The sequence below is a fragment of the Pleurodeles waltl genome, chromosome 1_2 (genome assembly GCF_031143425.1).
Source record: "Pleurodeles waltl isolate 20211129_DDA chromosome 1_2, aPleWal1.hap1.20221129, whole genome shotgun sequence".
Classification (NCBI taxonomy): Eukaryota; Metazoa; Chordata; class Amphibia; order Caudata; family Salamandridae; genus Pleurodeles; species Pleurodeles waltl.
Window position 1 is genome coordinate 1,171,733,617 of NC_090437.1, and position 20,946 is coordinate 1,171,754,562.

At 41.4% G+C, this 20,946-nt stretch overlaps 1 protein-coding gene across 7 annotated transcripts in view; it reads left to right on the forward strand.

The window, feature by feature from the left end:
• The window catches only part of SORCS2 (sortilin related VPS10 domain containing receptor 2), a 1,939,515-nt gene that overhangs the window by 1,517,121 nt on the left and 401,448 nt on the right, over positions 1-20,946 (forward strand). For all 7 annotated transcript variants that reach the window (XM_069203288.1, XM_069203250.1, XM_069203258.1 and 4 more), the window contains exon 8: positions 16,222-16,311. In XM_069203288.1, the coding sequence (XP_069059389.1) occupies positions 16,222-16,311 (90 nt within the window). The remainder of the gene's footprint in view (positions 1-16,221; positions 16,312-20,946) is intronic.

Consider the following 20,946-nt stretch of genomic DNA (forward strand, 5'->3'; position numbering starts at 1 on the left):
ATGGCAATAGTGCTTGCAACGCGTGGTAAGGGTGAGAATGAGAAAATTGATGCTTCTACTTCTGCTCCTGTTACTGTCACTGAACTAACCGCATTGAAAAGACTAGAATTAGATGAGAGACACTTGCATGATAAGAAGGAACTTTCGTATAATGTTTTCTATCGCCTACTAACAGAATATGTTGAGACTATGGATGCGAAAGATTGTTATGTGTGTACACAGATACCGACATCGGTAACGGAAGGGGTGACTTATCACCACATGCCTCTTACATATGGGATTACATGTAGTTTAGTAACTTCTAGATTTTATGGTCAAACTAACATACAGTATTTTTATTCAAATTATGATGTTACCTTTGCATATGTTCCTATAATAACGCAACTAAGCCAGATTGCTAAAGATTGGGATGCTAAAATAATGAGGGAATTTTTCGAGCCAATGCAACCTTTTGAAACAGCTCACGCTCATAGGGAAAACCTTACCTGCTCGCTCTCTGCAGTAGAAATAAGCTTTTTAGATCGCACAGATGATAGAATGGCACAAATGAATGCGAAATTAGAAAGGGAGCTAAGTAAGAGGACTTCAGTAGATAATTATGCTTTTGCCGCAATAAAAACACAAGGAAAAATAGCTCTAGACGCTTGGCATGTAGGGAAATTTTGTATATATCGGGGTGAATCTTATTATGATAACATTTTCGTGGGAGCGAGTGAATGTAAACATACGTTTATCTTTAAGGCCAAATGGACATTCATGCTGAACGGACTTGACTCTGTCATACCTGGTGTATATTACATTTGTGGGCATAATGCCTATTATCGTCTTCCAAAGGGATGGTGGGGGAGATGTTATTTGGGTATAGTGTTCCCAAAGGTTTATCAACTGGATGACCTATCGGTGATTCCAAAGACGCCTGGATCTCATCGTATCCAGAAAAGAGAGACCGCAGCTGCTGTGGTAGGAGATATATTTGGAGCCATGATTCCTTCATTGGGAGTTGTGTTGAATTCCATCAAAATAAGAAAGCTGTCTACTATAGTGGATAACATGTTGACAAAGTTTTCAGGTGCTATAATCCTGATGGATGCTGAACTTGCAGCAGAAAGAGCTATGACTCTTCAAAACAGGCTTGCCCTAGACATTCTTTTAGCAAAGGATGGCGGCGTTTGCAAAATGCTTGGTGCGCGTCACTGTTGCACGTATATACCAGACAACAGTGTGAAGATTAAAACAATGCTTGCAAATCTAACAAAAGAGAGTGCAGACTTGAAGGAATTGAAAGAACCAGGAGTTTGGGAGAAGGTTGGAAAGGGAGTTGCTTCAGTGGGAAATTGGCTTGGTGGCATTTGGAATGGAATATTACTAAAAATAATACAGGGAATACTAATAGTACTAATTTGCATCTTTGGGATTTGGGGAATAAAGAGGGGAATACTAATGATCATGGCAAGAATTAAGAGAAGGAAGGAAGAGAAAATGATGAAAAGAATGGCAGAAGAATACAAGGCAAGAACAAGGGGAACTAAAAGGCAAAGAGAACTGACAGAATTTTAATGGAATAAAATTTGTGGGAATAGTTTTGTGTGATGACAAATAGTCATCAGAGGAGGGAGGGAATGAAGGTTTTCCATTTACTAGCGCATAAAACGTAGTGCTGTAATAATCAAGTGTGACTTTAACCGAACTAATAAAGATTGTACGGGGACAAATGTGCCCTCAGAGTAGTTCGCCAACATTTATAAGCGTGCTTTATATAACGTGATGTATTAGAATTGTACTAATCTGACATAACCGTAAACGTGTGCCATGATTTGCTTGTTTGAAATGTTTTAACTTAGCATAACTTTAGTGGAGGCTTCGGCCTAGTTGCCTTATCTCCCGGTTTAGATGCTCGTATTTTTCTAATGTGCTAATAAAACGTGTATTCTTGCTTGAAGTTGTACTTTTCCAGTGAGATCGGTTCACATGCTTATCTTTAAGGTTTCGTGCCAGCCTGGCATCTTCTTCTTTGCTCCAAGGTCAATCTGCAGGTGCAGACAATGGAAGCTCTGAAGAAGAAAACGAACATTATTGCCCATTGCAGCCATTATGGCCCATCTTGCCGACCTCGTCATTTTGCCATCTTCTACGATGCCAATTGATGTTCGACGCCATTTTGAATGAGACTTTGATGCTTTCTCTAATCGAGAGAAAGAGACTTTAACTTTGATTTGCCCCTTTGCATAAAGCAGTAGTTTTGTCCTTTTATCTTGCCGCTGTGAGGCAATTGCCCCGTCCACCCTGCCCCCTTTGCCCCCGTCCCATGCTGATCGAAACCGGTACCTGTGAGACGAAGACTTCCTTGAATGCTGATTGAATTTGGTAAATATGAAAGGAAAATGTACAATTGCATTGTGTTTCTTTTTAGGTAACCAACTGCTGATTTTTGATAAGAGCCCTAGTTAGGAGTTTTCCAAATTAATGTTGCTAAATTGTTTTTGCATGAAATCCCACATGCAGATGCTAATTTGAGGTTAGATGAGGATTCATTTGTTGCACGATGCAATTTGAGACCTTGTTATGCTGACTAATGTATGCAATTAGCCCATTACAGATTATAGTTTTAGTGGTTTGCGTTGCTATTATCGAATGCATTGTTATTCAAATGCTGCATAGATTGCATCTTTTTTGCCGTTATGGACAGCTATTAATGTTCATTTACATATATCATTTGGTGTTGAGACACATTTATATCGTGCTAGCTTTGTTAATATGGAGAAATAAATTCATTAACTTTGAATGAACTGGTGTGGTTATTCATGGCCGAAAGGTCATGGTTCGCCGAAATGTTTTCTGGATTAATTGTGAAGTGTTATGTTGATCAGGGCATTGCTTATGTTCGTTATTGATTATTGATTTGATTAAATTGACTAATCTCGGGTGAAGAGAGCCCCACTTGGTCAAAAGATTCATCGACCCAAGAGCGTCCAGATACAGGTAATTTATTAGTACGGAACGCTCTATCAATCCTCCATCATCCATTGCGACAGGAATTGACATCAACTCATTTCCATCATCCACTCCTAGAGGAAGTGACATAGCCTAATAGCATCAAAACCCTAAATCTGCTCACAATACACAACTCTCTTAGAAAGTCCTCTCCACTCCAGCTATGCAGCACTTCAAATTCAGCCTGCACTTAATTCATACTTGGATGTCTAGCAACAACCTTACGTTCAATCCCACCGGGACAGAATTCTATTTGTTTGCCTAGAATAACAAGCAAGAAATAGTACAACCCTGGCTCAATGACTATAGCCTTGAAGGGGTTGAGCCCAAACTTTCATCCATTGCCAATGTTCTTCGATTGACCATGGACACTAACCTTACCCTCAAAGAACACATTGCCAAGCAAATACACAGCCTGGTCCCAGCTGTCAAAAGCAGGTCTTCTAGGTGACTCTGGAGTGCACATTTTTAATGTGAAGTTAAGGTATTTTATCTCCAGAGGTAGAAGCAGACGCCAGACTGACAACCGGGCGTCCAAGACAACTCCAGGAAATAACGCAGCAAGAAGGGGAAAATCTGGAGTCTAAAAATCCTTCAAACTGGTACAGGCTAGAATCAGGATTCAGGCTAAGGCAACACACATCAGGAAAGAGAAACTGAAGCTATGGAAACCCATGGAGACTTGGCGCAAGCAAAGAATAAACAATTGCGACGCAATTCACTCTAGAACAGAGTCCATTTTTATAGTGAAAAACAAGAAGTGACCTACTTAAGTAAAAAGGTAGTCATTCTTAGATTCAGATAAAAGAAAAGAAAGAAATATTAAGTATAAAGGTAGCCAATCTCAGTTTCGGAGAAAAGGAAAGAAAGAAATAATGTACATTTAAATTTACAGTTTCCATAAAATAAATCAATATGTGAGTGTGTGCCACAAAACATTCAGTTATTTAGAAAAGCTGCATATGGCGTATGTCAGGAGCTTGCGTGCAGGAATGAGCCTCCCCGGCACCTAAATGGTACCCATTCCAAGATGGCGGCGGTGGGAGACTACAATGGAGGACACACCTCATGAGGTTGCCATGACTGCATGCGGCAGAGAAGCCAGAATCCTCTGTGGGCCATGCAGAAAGGAAGGCAGGTGCTGTCATTGGTCGCACAGGAAGTAAGGTAGGAGCTGCCGCGGGACATGTGAAAAGGAACATGGGAGCCACTGCGGCTGCCAATTCATATAGGTAAGGAAACAATCCTTACACCTTCTCCCTCCACTGAAGAAAGTGAGACCATTCTTCCCAGAATGCAACTTCAGAAGTGCTGTTCAAACCTTCATACTCTCACATCAGGATGGTGCAAACGCCCTGCTCTGTGACCTCCGAGACTTCACACTGTGCCTCCCACCTAGAGCACATCCTGCAGGCCACTGTATGTCTCATTCAGGGCCAAAGTTAATATGATCCTTTCACCCTCCCCATCCAGATGGAACTTTACTGGCTTTACATGCCCATGTTTAAAACCAGCTGCAGCATTCACAAAGCAATCATGACCAGCACCTGTGCTTATCTGGCTGACAAGATCACCTTTTCTGGTGTCTTTCAGCATACCTGTAGCAAGGACACCATCTAAAAAAGAAAGTAAGGAAGAAGTGTGAAAGAAAAAAAACCAGGAGCCAGGCCTTATCCCTCTATGAAGCCAGGATCTGGGTAACACCTTCATATCCATCACAGTCACCCAAAACGAGCTCCAGTTCAGGAAAGAGATGAAGATGCACCTCTTTAAAGTAGATTACATCATGATGCAGTGACAGTCTACAAACAAGCTACCTCTCAAATCACTTGTTGTCTGTGTCCTTGCCTTTGATCCTTTACTGTGCTCCACTGCCTTTGCTTGAGTTTTCACTACACACATACATAGATACTAACAAGCATACATAGAGCTCATGCATAATTCATTTTGACTTTATGCTCAATTGATGCTAAAATACAAGTGAAATTAAATGACTTAAATATGTATTTGATGTGTGACTCCTGTAAATCCCTTTCTATATAGAATTCCCTTCCAGGTCTCACTCATAGCAAACTCATGACTGCTCCCAGTCCCGGTACTATTCCAAATACAAGAAAGCTGAGTCATTTAGCATGCACTAAAACTGAAAATGTTCTCTAGAAACCTACACTACTTTAACACTTCAAATATGACAAGATTCAAAGACTCATTGTTATCCAAATACTGCAATTTCATATTAAATCAAAAAGAATATGACATCTAAGACTAACGCTCCTGCAGCCCATTCAGTATTTATTCTTGCAGCTGTGTTAAAGAGGCAAGGCCAATTCTAAATTATTTATACCAGCTGTTCTTCTCGCACAAATTGGGAAAGCCAACTGTGCAAGACAGCAAGAATTCCTCAGAGCATGCTAGCCTCTCTTCAAGATCATCAAAAAGTTTTGTAAAACAGCTAGCCTAATTTCTTTATAGCTTTAAATGATCATTCTTTCATGCTGCTTGTTGTTCTCTTCTATTTTTCCTCTTAATATGTCAAGTGATAAATGCCTGGGAAAATCTGACAGGAGACCACCAGCCACGTCCCTTCTGATATATAAAACAGCTAGTGTGGCAAATGAAAATTCCTGAACTACACACATTTCCATCTACCATTACATTGTGTTTTACCAGAACAACACTGTGGACAACAATGCACTCTTTCCTTTAATCTGTGTTCACTTGAACATAATGAAAATAATTGTTTTCCTATAAATGAACATTCAACTGATTAAATCAAATTAAGAATTTGGAACTATACTTTTTATGGACATAAAAGTTCACAATCAATGACATGCTCTAAACCACATATATGCTTCTGGATAGAAGATTCAAGGAGTCAATGTTATCCAAATACTGCAACTTCAATTGATATCAGACATATCAGGCAATGATCTAAAATAAATTAATCAACTGATGCCTCACCGGCCACCTCAGCAGCCAACAGCTCCTTGGTGGCATGCAGTCTGGTATCAGGCCCAATTACAGTAAAGAAACATTACCCATCACTGCCACAGGTGACATCTGCATGATCCTTGACAGAGGAGACACAACAGCCTTCATGCTATTCAAACTCCCTGCAGCATGTGTCATGGTCTCACATCCCATCATCATCAAGATCCTGATGAGAATGGCATCCAAGGACCCAGTGTCCACTGAATTTGCTCCTTCTTAATGGATAGAGCACAAGTCATCAGCATAGCACCTTACTCCTTGGAAGCCCACTAACTCATCTGTGGAATTCCTCAGAATTCATCACTCAGCCTTACCCTCCTCAACGCATACGTGATCACTCTGGCCAACATCACCCGTGCACAAAACATCAACATCCTCTGCTACACCAATGATATCAACTCATTCTCCCTCTCTGCCAAGAACCCCCAATATAAGAAACACGTTTATCGCCTGCATGACCAAAGTCGGTAACTCAATGAAAGCTAACTGTCTCAGTATTGACCTTTGGCATGAACACCTTACCATTGGACTCCAACTGGTGGCTGGCCAAACTCGAACCACACCCAGCATCCACTCCAGGAACCGCAAAATAATCATCCACAGCAAACTGGACATGACCACACAAATCATGACATGACCACATGCCATAATTGCATCATGCTGCCTGTTAGACTTTTCATCCTTGGCGTGGTCTCCCTTAACTTTTTGCCTATAATCCCCAGGTTGTTGATGTGTGCTGGGCTCTGATTCTACTATTTTTGCTACTCTTGGCACTTTACCACTGCTAACCAATGCTAAACTGCAAGTGCTCCTTTACAAAATGTGTATGTAATTGGCTTATCCATGATTGGCATATTTGATTTCCTAGTAAGTCCCTAGTAAAGTGCACTGGAGGTGCCAGGGCCTGTAAATCAAATGCTATTAGTGGGCCTGCAGCACTGGTTGTGCCACCCACATAAGTAGTTCGGTAATCATGTCTCAGACCTGCCATACTGTGTCTGTGTGTGCAGTTTTAACTGTAAATTCGACTTGGCCTAAACCTTCCCCTTTCTTACATGTCAGACACCCCTAAGGTAGGCCCTAGGCAGCCCTCAGGGCAGGGTGCAGTGTATGGTTAAGGTAGGACATATAGTAATGTGTTTTATATCTCCTGACAGTGAAATATTGCTAAATTCATTTTTCACTGTTGCAAGGCCTGTCCCTCTCATAGGTTAACATGGGGGCTAACTTTAAATCTGATTAAAGTGTAGATTCCCTTTGGGAGCGGATGGACATGTGGAGTTTGGGGTCTCTGAGCTCACAATTTAAAAATACATCTTTTAGTAAAGTTGATTTTAAGATTGTGTGTTTGAAAATGCCACTTTTAGAAAGTGAGCATTGTCTTGCTTATACCATTTCTGAGACTCTGCCTGTTTGTGGATTCCCTGTCTGGGTCAGTTTGACAGTTGGGCTGGTTGCACCTCACACTAGACAGTGACACAAAGGGAGCTGGGGTGTAGTCTCCATTTCCTGATGAGCCATCTGTGCTAGGAGAGAGGGGTCACTCACACCTGAAAGGGCTGTGCCTTCCCTCACACAATGCAGTCTCCAACCCCCTAGTGAGTGTCTGGGGCCTGGCCTGGGCAAGGCAGGATTTCACATTCAAAAGAGACTTTCCTTTGAAGTAGGCCTTCTTCAAAGGAGAAATTGGGTATAAGAAGGGCACCCAAAACCACAGACTTTAGAAACACTTCTGGAAACAAGAGGAACCTCTGCCTGGAGAAGAGCTGAAGAGCTGAGGAAGAAGAGCTGCCCTTCCTGTGACTGTGCTTTGTGGAGCTATCCTGCAGTTGTTGCTTCTGCCAGAGTAAGAGCGCAAAGACTGGACTTTGTGTGCCTTCCATCTTTAGAATAAATCTCCAAGGGCTTGATTTAGAGCTTGCCTCTTGTTGTTTGAAGTCTCAGGGACAGCAAAGGCTTCTCTCTACCAGCACCTGGAGTCTCTGGAGAGACTCCTGCCCTGACAAGTGGTGCCCTATCCAGTCCCTGGGCCCTGGAAAGGAAAGCTTGTGGTAATTCAAGGAAATCGACTTCGGACGACTTCGGACCGACGCCGCTGCTGAATCTGGCGCCGCCGCCTGCAACCAACTCCTTGATCTTCTCTGGAACGCAATGACCTTCACAGGCCCGACATCGCTGCAGTCCCGCTGAAGTCCAAGACTCAGTGGAAGTCGCCGCACCACGTCGTGACCGACGCTGATCGAAGTGCGCGGATTCAACATTTCGCACAGACAACACGGTCCCCGACTTCGCGCATCAACTCATTTTCATTTCTTCAACGAGGTACTGTACCTGGGGGTCTACGCGACTCTGTGTCCAGCACCGCTGGTGTCGGATTGTTGGGAACGACTCCGACATGACGCCGTGTTAACACCTCATCAAAGCATTTTGTGTTTCTAAGCGCTATTTTTGAGTTTAATCTTTAAAATTTCATAACTTGACTTGTGTATATTGGATTTTTGTCATTTTGGTCTTGTTTTGTTTAGATAAATATTTCGTATTTTTATAAATTGGTGTTGTGTCATTTTGTAGAGTTTTCATTAAGTTACTGTGTGTGTTGGTACAAATACTTTACACCTAGCACGCTGATGTTAAGCCTACTGCTCTGCCAAGCTACCAAGGGGGTAAGCAGGGGTTAGCTGAGGGTGATTCTCTTTTACCCGGACTAGAGTGAAGGGTCCTTGCGTGAACAGGGGGTAACCTTACTGTCAACCAAAGACCCCATTTCTAACACTGCCATACCCTGAAGATCAGGAAGTTGCACTATGGGAACACCCTCTACAATGGAATCACCAAGCATCTTAATAGAAGACTACAAACCATCAAGACTTCGTCAGCCAGAGTCATCCTCAACCTCCCACATAGAACCTCTTCCACATCACCCTTCACAGAGCTCCACTGGCTACCGATACACAAACACGCTAATTTCAAACTCCTCAAAAACACATACAAGGCACTACACAACTTAGGCTCTACCTATGTAGAGTTGCATCTCCTTACACCAACCACCTAGACACTTTCACTCCTCAGGATTCCTACTCACACACATCTCATAATCACACACAGAACTAGACCAGGAGGACGGGCATTCACTTACATCACTCCTAAAGCATGGAAGGCCCCCCATTCCTCATCAGAGCCTCCTCCTCTCTTCTTGACTTCTGCAAGAAGCTGAACACCTGGCTTTTCAATTAACCAAGCTACTATAGGCAGGGCTAGGCACACTCACCTGCTCAGTGCCAGGATACGCTTATAAGTGATAGTGCGCTTTACAAACACACAAAAACAAAGCAACAAGCTCTGATCATAACACTGTTTTCCAATAAAATCATGTGGACAATCCGTTTAGATCTTATTGACTCACCAAATGTGATCACAGAATCCTACTTTGCTCTGTAGGTATCCCTGCATTGAGGCTATCTTCACATGACATGCGATTTCAAATATTCCATAGTGGAATTTAATATATTAGGATCATCACTCCATCATCTCAGCAGAAATGTTATCTTACTTGTGTTCTCCAACAAGTTACTGTTTTGTTACATTATAGGCCAAAAAAGTGGGAATGGACCACCAGGTACACTGCCTCACGCAGGTGGAGAAAAAGTGTGATGATGTGAATGGTTGATAGATTGTGAGATAGTGGAAGGAAGATTGTTGTTGGTTACATATGTTTGGTGCAATGGAGGTGGTAAGGAGAAGGTATCTCACAAATGTCACAGTTTAATTTCCAGTTGTGAAGAGACAGAAATTTATAATTTGGTGTCTCTGGACTCACAATTTACACCCACAATTTATGGTGAACTATGGTGAAGTTGGATTTTAAATTGTAAGTCTGAAAATGCCACTTTTAGAAAGTTGGCACTTTCCTACTTTAACCATTCTGTGCCTCTGCCTGTCTCTGAATAGGCGTCTAGGATAGGTGACAGCTGGGCTTTGTGGATTCACTCTAGATTAGACAGTGACACACAAAGGGAGCTGAGGTGTGCCACTTACTTCCTGAAGGCCCATCACCAGGCTCGATGAGGACGCATCACCTTCATCACAAGGGGTTCCGCGTCACACCTCGAGGACATCGCTTCTAGGGCTAGATAGGAGAGAGGATGTGACACTTGCACCTGAATAGCGCTGTGCCTGTCCCCATACAAAGAGCTGCATAACACCATGTAGAGTGTCTGGAGCCAAAGGAGGTAGAGCAGGAACCCTGTGCACTTCAAAGGCCTCTCTTTAAACCCCCCCCCCCACGTTAAAGGCTCAGCTTGGTATGAGTACTGGACCCCACCAAATCATACACGTCTGGATCTGAAGACATTCTGCTAGGAAGAAGGACTGCTGTGCTGCCAGGAAGGACTGCCACTTTGCTGAACTGCTTTGCTGTGTTTGTATGCTGCCTCTTGCCTGGGAGTGAGGAGGACTGGACTTGCCTTTCTACATCCTCCAAGAACCTAAGTGACTCCAAGGGCTTGCTGACTTGCCTCCTGGTTTGGAGTCTCAGGGCTATCAAAGACTTCATTCAACCCTGCTTCAGCTGTTGGACTCTGCAAAGTGTGAGTTCAGCCTTGCCAAGAGGTGCCAAGCTAGCTCTGGGTCTGGAAAGCAGACTTTGCAGCTGTTCTTTACAAAGATTGAGACATCAACTCCATTGCACCAATAGGAACCGCCACATCCTCCCTCGACGCCGACACATCACCGCTGTCACTGAGGCCAAGGATTCCACATCGCTGACTGCACGGCTCAAGATCGACACACCACAACCAGCCCGACACATCGCCTTTGCATCGCTGGCTGCGTGGCTCGATGAGTACGCATCAACTTCTTCACAAGGGGTTCAGCGTCGCACCTCCAGGACATCACTTCCATGACTGCACAACTCAACAACGATGCTTCCCGTGGACTGAGCAGATCGGAACCGGTGCATCGCCTTCACATTGATTCCTTGAAGTCGGCGTGACCCTGCATCCAAAGTACTTTTCAGCAGGCCCTGCATGGGTCCTGTAGCTGGCCTGCGATTCCATCGCAGTCGTTTGAACTTTGGATTTACCCAGTGTAGCGTGACTTCATGTAACCTCTTAGAGCTATTGATTTCTCATAACTATATTGCAGCTTATTCTGCAAAAATTCATATATTAAGTTCTACCTATTAGATTTTTGTCTTGTTTTATTCATAAAAATATTCATAATTTTTCTAAACTGGTGCAGAGCCTCTTAAGTTAAGCCTAACTGCTCTATGCCAATCTACCAGAGAGTAAGCACAGGTTAATTTAGGTTGTGTGTCTCACTTACCCTGACTAGGATTGTAGTCCCTACTAGGACAGGGTGCATATCTCTGCCAACTAGAGACCCAATTTCTAACAACTCCACAATACCATAATGCCATTGTCCACACTCTGCTACAGCTAGAATACATGTGCGGAGTAAACTGCCCATCTCCACCATGCATGTCTCTGGGAGTACAGTCCCAATGAATGGAGCATATATTTACACTGTCTTGCCTGAGGTTCAGAAAAGTAGCAAAGATCCAGTGGTACTGAAGGTGAGAGACTATGCACTCTTACCCCTACACCACATGATTCAGCACTTCACCATGCAAAACTGGCATATTATATGGATGTAGACCCCAAGGACCTTAGCTTGTGAGCAAACAAGGAGCTGTCCGGCCAGTGCCCACAAAGAGCTTGCCCATTTATTGCACTCTGTACTCCGTGATGCCTGGTATTGGCTTTTTGTTGGGTCAGAAAGCACACGGTCCTGTACTTTGCACAATCTAGCGGTGTTAGGGAATGCCCTATTTCAAAGAACCTTTGAATCTGATAGATAGAGGACTAATGGATTTTTATTTATAAAGTTGAATACCCCAAGATAAATCTTCAAAGGAGATTAATGATCAGGTTTCAAAACAGATGGAGAGTTTTGTGAAGAGTCTCATTTTGAGTGTATCTCTGCCTTGTCTATCTTTGTCACGTCATCAAATAACATCAAATCTACAGCCTCAGTCACAAAACACCCTATATAGAAAACTAGTAGCTTGCGTAGGCATATTGCCAACTAAGCTATGAGAAAATCACACTCTGAAGGGATGAGTTGGACATTTGTCTGTCACCCTATAGCGGAGGGTAGGCAATCAATTGGTAATGTGTAATCAGGCCTTCTATCAAACTGACCCTGTTTCTTAACATTTGAATAAATGGTCCACAGTGCAAGGTGGAACAAATGTATTGTTCAGTTAGTATATCTCTAGGCATGTTATTTATCAAGGATGAACAACCATGCTATCCACTTTGCACATATTTAGAAACACATGTATGTCAAGAAAAAGATGGCATTCTCTAAGTTATAATGCACATGAGAGGTTGTGAATATAATGTTCACTTAATATTGTATGTAGGGATTAGGGTGCAGCGTCAAGAGGTAAGGAAAACAATAAAATTGCTTACCATCACCTGATCCATTGTCAGTTCATTATGCTCCATTCTTTGTTTGATGGACAACCTCACCTCAATATGTTCTGTTAAATGGGTGCATCACTCCTTGGGACCTAGGCCTTCCCCAGGAGCACGTGCGTGTGAGAGCTGGAAAATAGCGTGAATAGTTGTCTTTTACATAATCATACTTATGTACTAATGTGTGAAATAATTTGAATACAAAAATTAATGTTAACACAGAAAGTGCCTTTTTGATTGGCCGTCATCAAGTGAAAGACCTGCACATGTTTCATAATAAATTTCTAACACTGTAATGGAAAATATTCTGTCTCTTTAAGAACATGTTCTCTGCTAAAATAAATGCTGAAATAATACCAGTATTTCTTGTCCGCTGCTGGGCCTCAAGCAGACAAGGCCACAGTGGGAAGTTATCTTACACTTGGTGTTCCTACTGTTGATACTGTTGTATGTGCTAATGTCCGTTTTACAACAAACTTCTTTTGTTTACTCACAAATTTGGTCTGTGCAATGTATTAACTCACACATTTCTCTTGGGGAAATGGTTGGAGAAAATGTTTCCATATCTTTGGAACTACTGCCCAGCAACAGTGCATTCAGAATGTGCTAAAACAATGGATCCACATATCGCAACCAGAGAAGGAAGTGTGCAAGATACATTTAGTATAAGTTTGAATTATGTTAATAGAGTCGAAACCAATCAGTGGCTTGCAAATAATTATTGTATCATCTTTAGTATCTGATGTTTTTGTAATTGGATGTTCATTCTTCGCATGATATTTTCAGCCAATGGAAAATGTTTAGCAAGTTTAATTTAATTTAATGTTTGAGAGCCATTCATAATTAATTCATTCGGTCTTGGGTTTCCAAAGACTTCACTTGGTGTACTTTGTGTGATCTATCACTTTGACACTTCATGCTTTGCCAGTCAGTCTACTGACATTCTGGTGTTTTATTATTTTCTGAGTTTACTATGCCTGTACAAATACAGAAATAATGCTCTGATGGTTTAGTAATCTTATAGTCCGAATTCTAAACCGTCCCCCTATCCTTTTCCTGTTCTGGTGCTGACACTCTTGTCCTCCTGATGAAGTAAAAGTTGTTGCTCATTACCGTAGGGATTGGGTAAATGAATATTTTTGTGTATTATGATTTGTCTTTTGTTTTACAAGTACCAACTGCTACTGTTTTAATACTGCTGCTGTTTTGATAGTGCCATAGCTAGATGTTTTCTAAATTCATGTTACTAAATCTTTTACATGAAGCCCCAACATGTTAATGCTAATTAGTGGTTAGTAAGATGTTACTCTCATATTCATGAATGTTCATTGATTTTTTGTTTGTTGATTCAATGTATTCAATTTCTGCTGATCAGATTATATTGCTGTTGTTTTGTGTATTCTCTATTGAAATAATAATTCTTATTGCCTTTATTAAACTTAGGTTCATGTGCCGACTAAATCAGCCTGTATTGTTTCTTTACATATATCAATTGAAATTGAGATTAATATCTGTGACTTTAGCATTGTTAATATAGGGAAATAAACATTTTAACTTTTTAATAAACTGGGGTGGTTATTAATGGTCACATTGATCATGGTGTGGCTTCGTTGACTTTATAATGATGTGTAGTGTATTGTTTGATATTTGATTTGATGCTTCTGATGTTTTCTTTAAAGCAGATTCAAAAGATTCATCGACCCATCGCATGAAACCCGCTATCTAGTCTGCTGTGACTAAAACATAGCAGAGATTTCTGCTTTAAAATACACATCCAATCACTGCTCGACTACTAAACTATAAACACTAGGAAACAATTCTTAAAATGGCCAGGTAGCATGGTAATAGTCAACACCAAGGAACCAAACTGTCTTTTCACCCTGGCTTTTTCTTCGCTATGAAGGCAGCTCTTAGGGAATTTCTGCCTGTCAAGTGCTTACTCATGAAGGCCGGCCTTATATATGCGCTCATTTGTCGGGACACATTATGTGCCACTATTTATGGCAAGTGACAGTTTTTTACGTATCCCAAGAGGGCCACCAAATGATGTTGCAAACTCGTCAAGAATTTGACTAGATATGATGATGATGAAACGGGGGGCCCTTTGGGACATCTCTGTAATAATGAGTAACCCTTGACATGTCTCATTTTTCGTTTTCCTCTGTGACTGGCAGTACTTCACACTTCTGATCTTGCTACTGGATGACATTGGTCTACTTCTAGTGTCGCCTGAGCAAACACTCAACATAAAAAGTGGTTGAGAACTTAAACACCCGATTGGTTGGGCCTTGTGGGGGAATTCCTATGGTGCCGGCCTGCTGCATGATATCGCACATCAGCGCTCCAGAATGTGTCTCTCCCAGTCACCCATCTTTCTTTGAGATGGGCAGTTTGCCTGGCTCAGTGGGGCCCTCAGGGATGATTCCCATGTTTATTGGATTGGCCTCTTACCCTATAGTCCTTGTGTGTGTTCTGAAGGAGGAAGGGAGGAATGGGATTCTTCACCTGGTTTGGGAATGTAGAGTGGGTGAGAAGGGGTGTTTCTTTAGCATTGGCTTGTTTTTCATGTGTCCTGTTGTGACTGCTTCTCACTACTCACTACTCCACTACTACTACACTACTACTACAGACGGTACTACTCACTACTCTACGGTGAGGCCCTATGCAAAGAAAGAAAAGTTATAGCTGGGCCACAATGCCAAGAAGGCCGGTTTTGAGAAGACCCTCAGTGTGTGGAAGGAAGCATGCAAGGCACTGTTCCATTCTGAGGCAGAGACAACTCCAGAACATGACAGAGAAGAGGCAACCTTCCCCAACAAGGGTTCTTTGGTGCACCATTGCAGGGCTGGAAATGAAGTGAGCTCTGCCAGTACAAGGATTTCAGAACTAGTCATCCGCGAGTTGGTGCTCAGTGACAGGTAATCAGAAAGGGAACTGAAGGCCAGACTGGCATCTGTAGCCCTGGAGGGAAAAAAACAGGCACTAGAAAAACGAAATAAGCCTTGGAAATAAAGAGGGACAGGCCAGGTTTGATGGCCATTGAGGGTGATGGCAACATTGGTGAGATATCTACAGGGTGACCACACACCCCTCTTCTCCCCGAGGTTATTGTGCCATGCTTTGTGGTGTAGAACGACATTGACAAATGGTTTTCTTCCTATAAACACGAATAATCTACTTTTTCACATTTTAATTATACACAGTTGATTTCACATATGGCTTAGGTTATGTACTATCGATTCTAAATTGGCAAACGGTGATAATGTTTGTCTATCGTTTGATGTGCTTAGACTAACTATGTTTGCCTTTTATACTTCATATCTTATTGCATATTAAGATATACACTACTTTGTTCTTAATGTACTGTACACACATTCTTTTGGTGGATTGTTGTGGAATAAATTATTTTTACGTTTGTTTTCATATATTTAATTTTCTTAGATACCAAAGAGTAGTGTGTATTCTGAGTGATACTGAATAAATGATATTTCTCTTTACTAAAAATAAGCTGGTGTTGCTGTACGGTTGTCGCTGTAGGGAATGCCAACACGCTGCTTGTCATGGCACAATATTTCTGACAGTTGTGGTTTTTCATATCTAATATTAACCTTCAGGAATGTGCCAACCTGCTGCCCTGCTATCAGTTTGTATCATTGTTTAGCTGTAGAAATGGAAAGCAAGCCGGATACAAATGCCTTGTTTTCTGATAAACACTTATGTTCAGATGAAACAAATGTCATTTCTGTGTTTTTATTTTTAGTCGACATCAGGAAATCAGACCAAGTATTATGTGTCATACAGGCGAAATGACTTTGTACAGATACGACTTCCAAAGTATGCTCTTCCCAAGGTAAGTCAGATGATCGCATGGCATTCTTTTTGCATCGAGAATATTTGATGAGTGACTAATGCTTCTTTCTGTGCAATTACAATCGCTGTGTCTAAATGGAACACACGTATAAAAGAGTGTAGGCGAGGACACTGTGCCCTCTGCAGAACCAATTACAGACTTTTTGAAGTTAGGGGATTAAACTGGCCCATGCAGCACCTGCCGCCCATTAAATGTTTGGATTGTGAGTAAGGGAAGCAGATGTGCCAGCTGTGGTACGTATGCCCTCTACATGCCAGCGTTTCAAGATGTGGAGTTGGTTGTGATATTCAATGATTCAATGAGAAGCATAAATGAGTTCATTAGTGGTTCCATGGTATTATGTGGTGACATAGTTCTTAAGGAAAATGCTTACATTCTTAAGAGAAGAGGGAATGGTAAATACATATTTGCTTGTCCATAAAACAGATGCTCTTACCTTTAATGTTATCACAATTAGCAGACTTCCAGGAATTGAGTTTTGGATGTTAATGGTGTGAACAATCCTTAGAAGATCCATTGCTTGCTGGGCTTTACATTTTAACACAAAATTAAAAACATTTGTAAAACATTGATGGAGCAAGGTGTGTTTAGAAAAGACTGTAGACATGGGACCGTAAACCAATCTTGAGGCGGGTTTCACGATTGGTGATGGTACTGATCTGGATTCAAATGTGTAGCATCGACTGATGCTGTGCTTAAACCTCTTACCCATCCTCCCATAAACCACAGAGTGTTCTTCTCCAGGCTTCCCCCGTACAGCCAAATCTTTCACTCTAAGAAGATTCACAAGACAAAGGGGTAATGGCCAGAGGAAACAGAGCTGAGGTTATACTCGAGGATACTTCATTGTTAGTAGATACAAGTAATTATTAGTTATTGAACACACAGATGTGTGTTGTACTTTTTGTATGTCTCTAATTGCGTTGAAATAGTGTATCTGCTATTTTCCATTGAATGTCCACTAAAGTCAAGGCTGCTTAGTTTTCAACAGTATAACGAATTAACAAGTTGATTATATTTGATCTTAAAAAGTTTCAAAAGGCTGTTAAATGCTCTATTTAGTTGTCAATGCCTTTTTGACAAATACGCTGGCAGTTGTTCATTACTCCTAACTACTGTACATCGCTCCCACGTATTCACCTAGATATAAGCTTTCTTAATACTAAAACACACATACGTTTCTCTGTACATTAACATAATTCCATCAGTTAGACTGATATATAATCTGAAAGGCCAAGATCTACAGCTGACAATGTACAAATTAGCCAAAACTGTGTTTGTGAAATGCACCTGAGGAATAATGACACTTATGAATTATTTTTATTGGACAATTTGGAAGTATTTGTTTGAAAGAAGATGACATTCTTCCACAACATATTTTCTCATATTATTTGCATAGACTTGCACTTTTAGGGGATTCACAGAAATCTCCGGGTGTATTAATGGAGATTTGATACACAAGTAGTATAATTGCAGATAGTATATATCTCTCCTACTAAACTCTCTTCACTCCTGCAGTTTGTCAACGTGGTGACCTACAGTCAAACGTAAGTATACTAGGCATATGAATTAGCAAATACTACTCTTTTTTCAACTGGGGAAACCCCTTACGCTAAACCACCAAAAAATATAGGGATGTTACCCCCTCTCTCCCATTGGAAGCATGTGTATTCTTATCTTTGTATTAGTTACTTTACATCTTTTCCCATGGTGGCAATAGCCGAATATTTTTTATCTACACAAGCATCGAACTTTGTGAGTTTTGTGGACACTCCAAACTTTTGGCATAAACACTGCGACTCCTAAACTATCCCCTATAATCTCCTTTTCCCAGCTTGACCCCTAAAGCTATGACGGTGAAGCATTTGCTCTAGATAGTAAACCATTGTGGCATGGTTATATTACACCCTTATAGCCTACTGCTAATGTCTATACTGGTTGGTAAAGGCCCAGAAACCAGGTTAGCCCGAGACATAAGGGCTATAAGGCTTTTAAAACATTCCACCCATTGCAGGTAGAATGTTCTAAATTAAAAAGGGAGAAATAGAGAGACAACAATTGGAATGTTGTAGCAGAAGGCTTATACCAGCCATTTTAAGCCCTGGACCACTTCATGTTCTTCAAAGGAGCTCCCTATATTCCAGTGTTCTGATAGGCTTTATAATACCAGTGCTCCATGCTGTTAGTTACCCAAGCTTCACTGTCCCAAGAAAGAAGGGCATTGTATGCATTCTATAGAGGAGAGGGAGAGTATGTAGCACAGCGGTCAGAGCGACCGCCTCGGGAGCCGGAGATCTGGGTTTGACCGTCTGCGCAATGTCCTGTGATTCTGGGCAAATCACTTAATCCCTCCGCACCTGTGGACAGCACCTTAAGACCCTCATGGGTGAAAAGTCACGCTATATAAATCTATATTTCTTCTTCTCATGGAGGGCACAAGGGGATTATCGGATGTTCAGCGGGTAGAGAAGGAAAAAAGACTACCAAGTATGCCACAAGTGGAACACGTTAGTTACATCTAAGTGTTGCTGTCCACCACTCTTTCAGATATAGCAATTGATGGAATATTTCTGTACAAGAAACGGCACACATTGGATGACGGGCCCAGTCTTGAAAGGTCAGGTTTTAAAACCTCCAACTCTGTGAGAGTGTGTGCTTAGAATCTTTTGAAATATCTGGCTCCCAGAATAAGGTCTAGAGTCAAGTGTGCAATGTACGTATGGTTCCTGACAAAATGAACATAAAAATATGCTTTGCAGCCTGATGGTGGCAAATGTTGGTCACAGAGAGACACTAGTACACAGTCAGATATATGCCATCTCTTGAAGCTTCTAAGATTGTAATGCCAACCTACTGGCAAAATAAAATTATAGCAGCAAAAACGTTTTGAAAATTCTCTCATCATCCATGAGATTGTCAAACCTTAAATGTGTGCAGTACTGCAATAGCAAGGTAGCCTTTGGAAGTCATATTACAGACACTGTTCAAAATGGCTTTGTTTAAAATGCGTTATCCATTAACATGCCAGAACCCTCTTCATATTTGTGTTAGCTCGCAATGATCATATTAGATCTCAAAACTCTATACCATTCAGTTTTATATTTGTATCACTAGATGAACGCACTCAGTTTCTGTGTGAAATAAGGCCACACACAGCCCACTACATCCAGCTTTGGAGCTACTGATAACTAGACTCCCAGAACTTTTTTTGGTCATTTGTCAGCCGTTATTAGTATCAGATTTACCTACCTTGATGTCTTATCTATATATGTATGATGATTTATTGATACTTAGATGTGGAGTTTAGAATAGTAAACCTAATTTTATCTATATATAATCACCTCCACAGTATAGTTGTAGTTCATAATTCATAGTCTATATTTTGTAGCCTAATATACAAAACATGTTATTCTAATAAGATACCCAAGAGTTAGGGGAACACTTAAATTAAAAACGGACAGGCAGTGAAATAGCTACTGTGTATATGTGTGTCCCTGTGTGTGCTGTGTCACATGTGCATTTGCTAGTTGTCTGGAAGTGTATGCACAGGAAACTGTATTTGTTTGTCATTGGGGCATTTGGTTGGCTATCTGCATGTGGTGCACCTGGCTGAGGTGCACTCATGTCCATATCTATGCTCTTCTTTATAATCACCCACATGAAATTGTATGCTTTTTCTTGAGCTCCTTCCTGAGGCAAGAGTTTTCAAGGTAGTCTGTGCACAGCAAGCGTGAGCAAATGAGTTTCTAGCAAATGTTCTATGCTCTATTTGTTAAGCACAGGCCAGTCTCAATATATTATGTGCACTTGTCCCCAACTTGAAAATGGACTGTGCATTTCAGTGAGATTCTAATTGGCTTAAATGCTCTGATGTTTCACATAGATCAGGCGGTAAGATTTCTGGCAATTTTTTGTGCCTAAAAGCTATACCATTCTGAATAATTAGATCTTGGGCCAAAGAAATGTTTTGGCTCTTCGCCCAGCAAGACCTTGGGCTCATGGCTTCCAGTATGGAAAAAATGGATGTTTGAGAATGATTTTATAGTAGAAGAGAGTCCCACTAATAGCTTTTGATTTGGGCTAAAAATATTTGGGTCTCTAGTTGGCAGTCAGTCTACACTCCGTCCAAGTAGGGACCCTCACTCTGGTCAGGGTAAGGGAGTAACACCTGCTCCCCCCCTTAGGAGCTTGGTGCAAGCTGTCAGGCTTATCTCAGAGTAAATACGTTAAGTATTTATATACACACACACATACAGTAACACAGTGAAAATACTACAGATGGACACAACACCAGTTTAGAAAAATAGCTAAGATTTATCTTAGTAAAACAAGACCAAAATGACAAAACTCCAACATACACAAGCAAATATATGAATTTTAAAAGATGAAATTCCAATATAGTGCTTAAAAACACACTAGTTCCAACTGGTGCTATCACGACGTCATGGCATAGTCATTCCATACAGTCCGACGCCACTCATGAGGGAATGCAGCACTGGTCATGGAGTCACTCGGACCACAGGTACAGTACCTTAGAAATGAGGCACAGAGTTGGGGAGGTGCGGCATTGGTTCCTTACTGCTATGCAGGGGAGGGGAGGCATCTGTTCCTTAT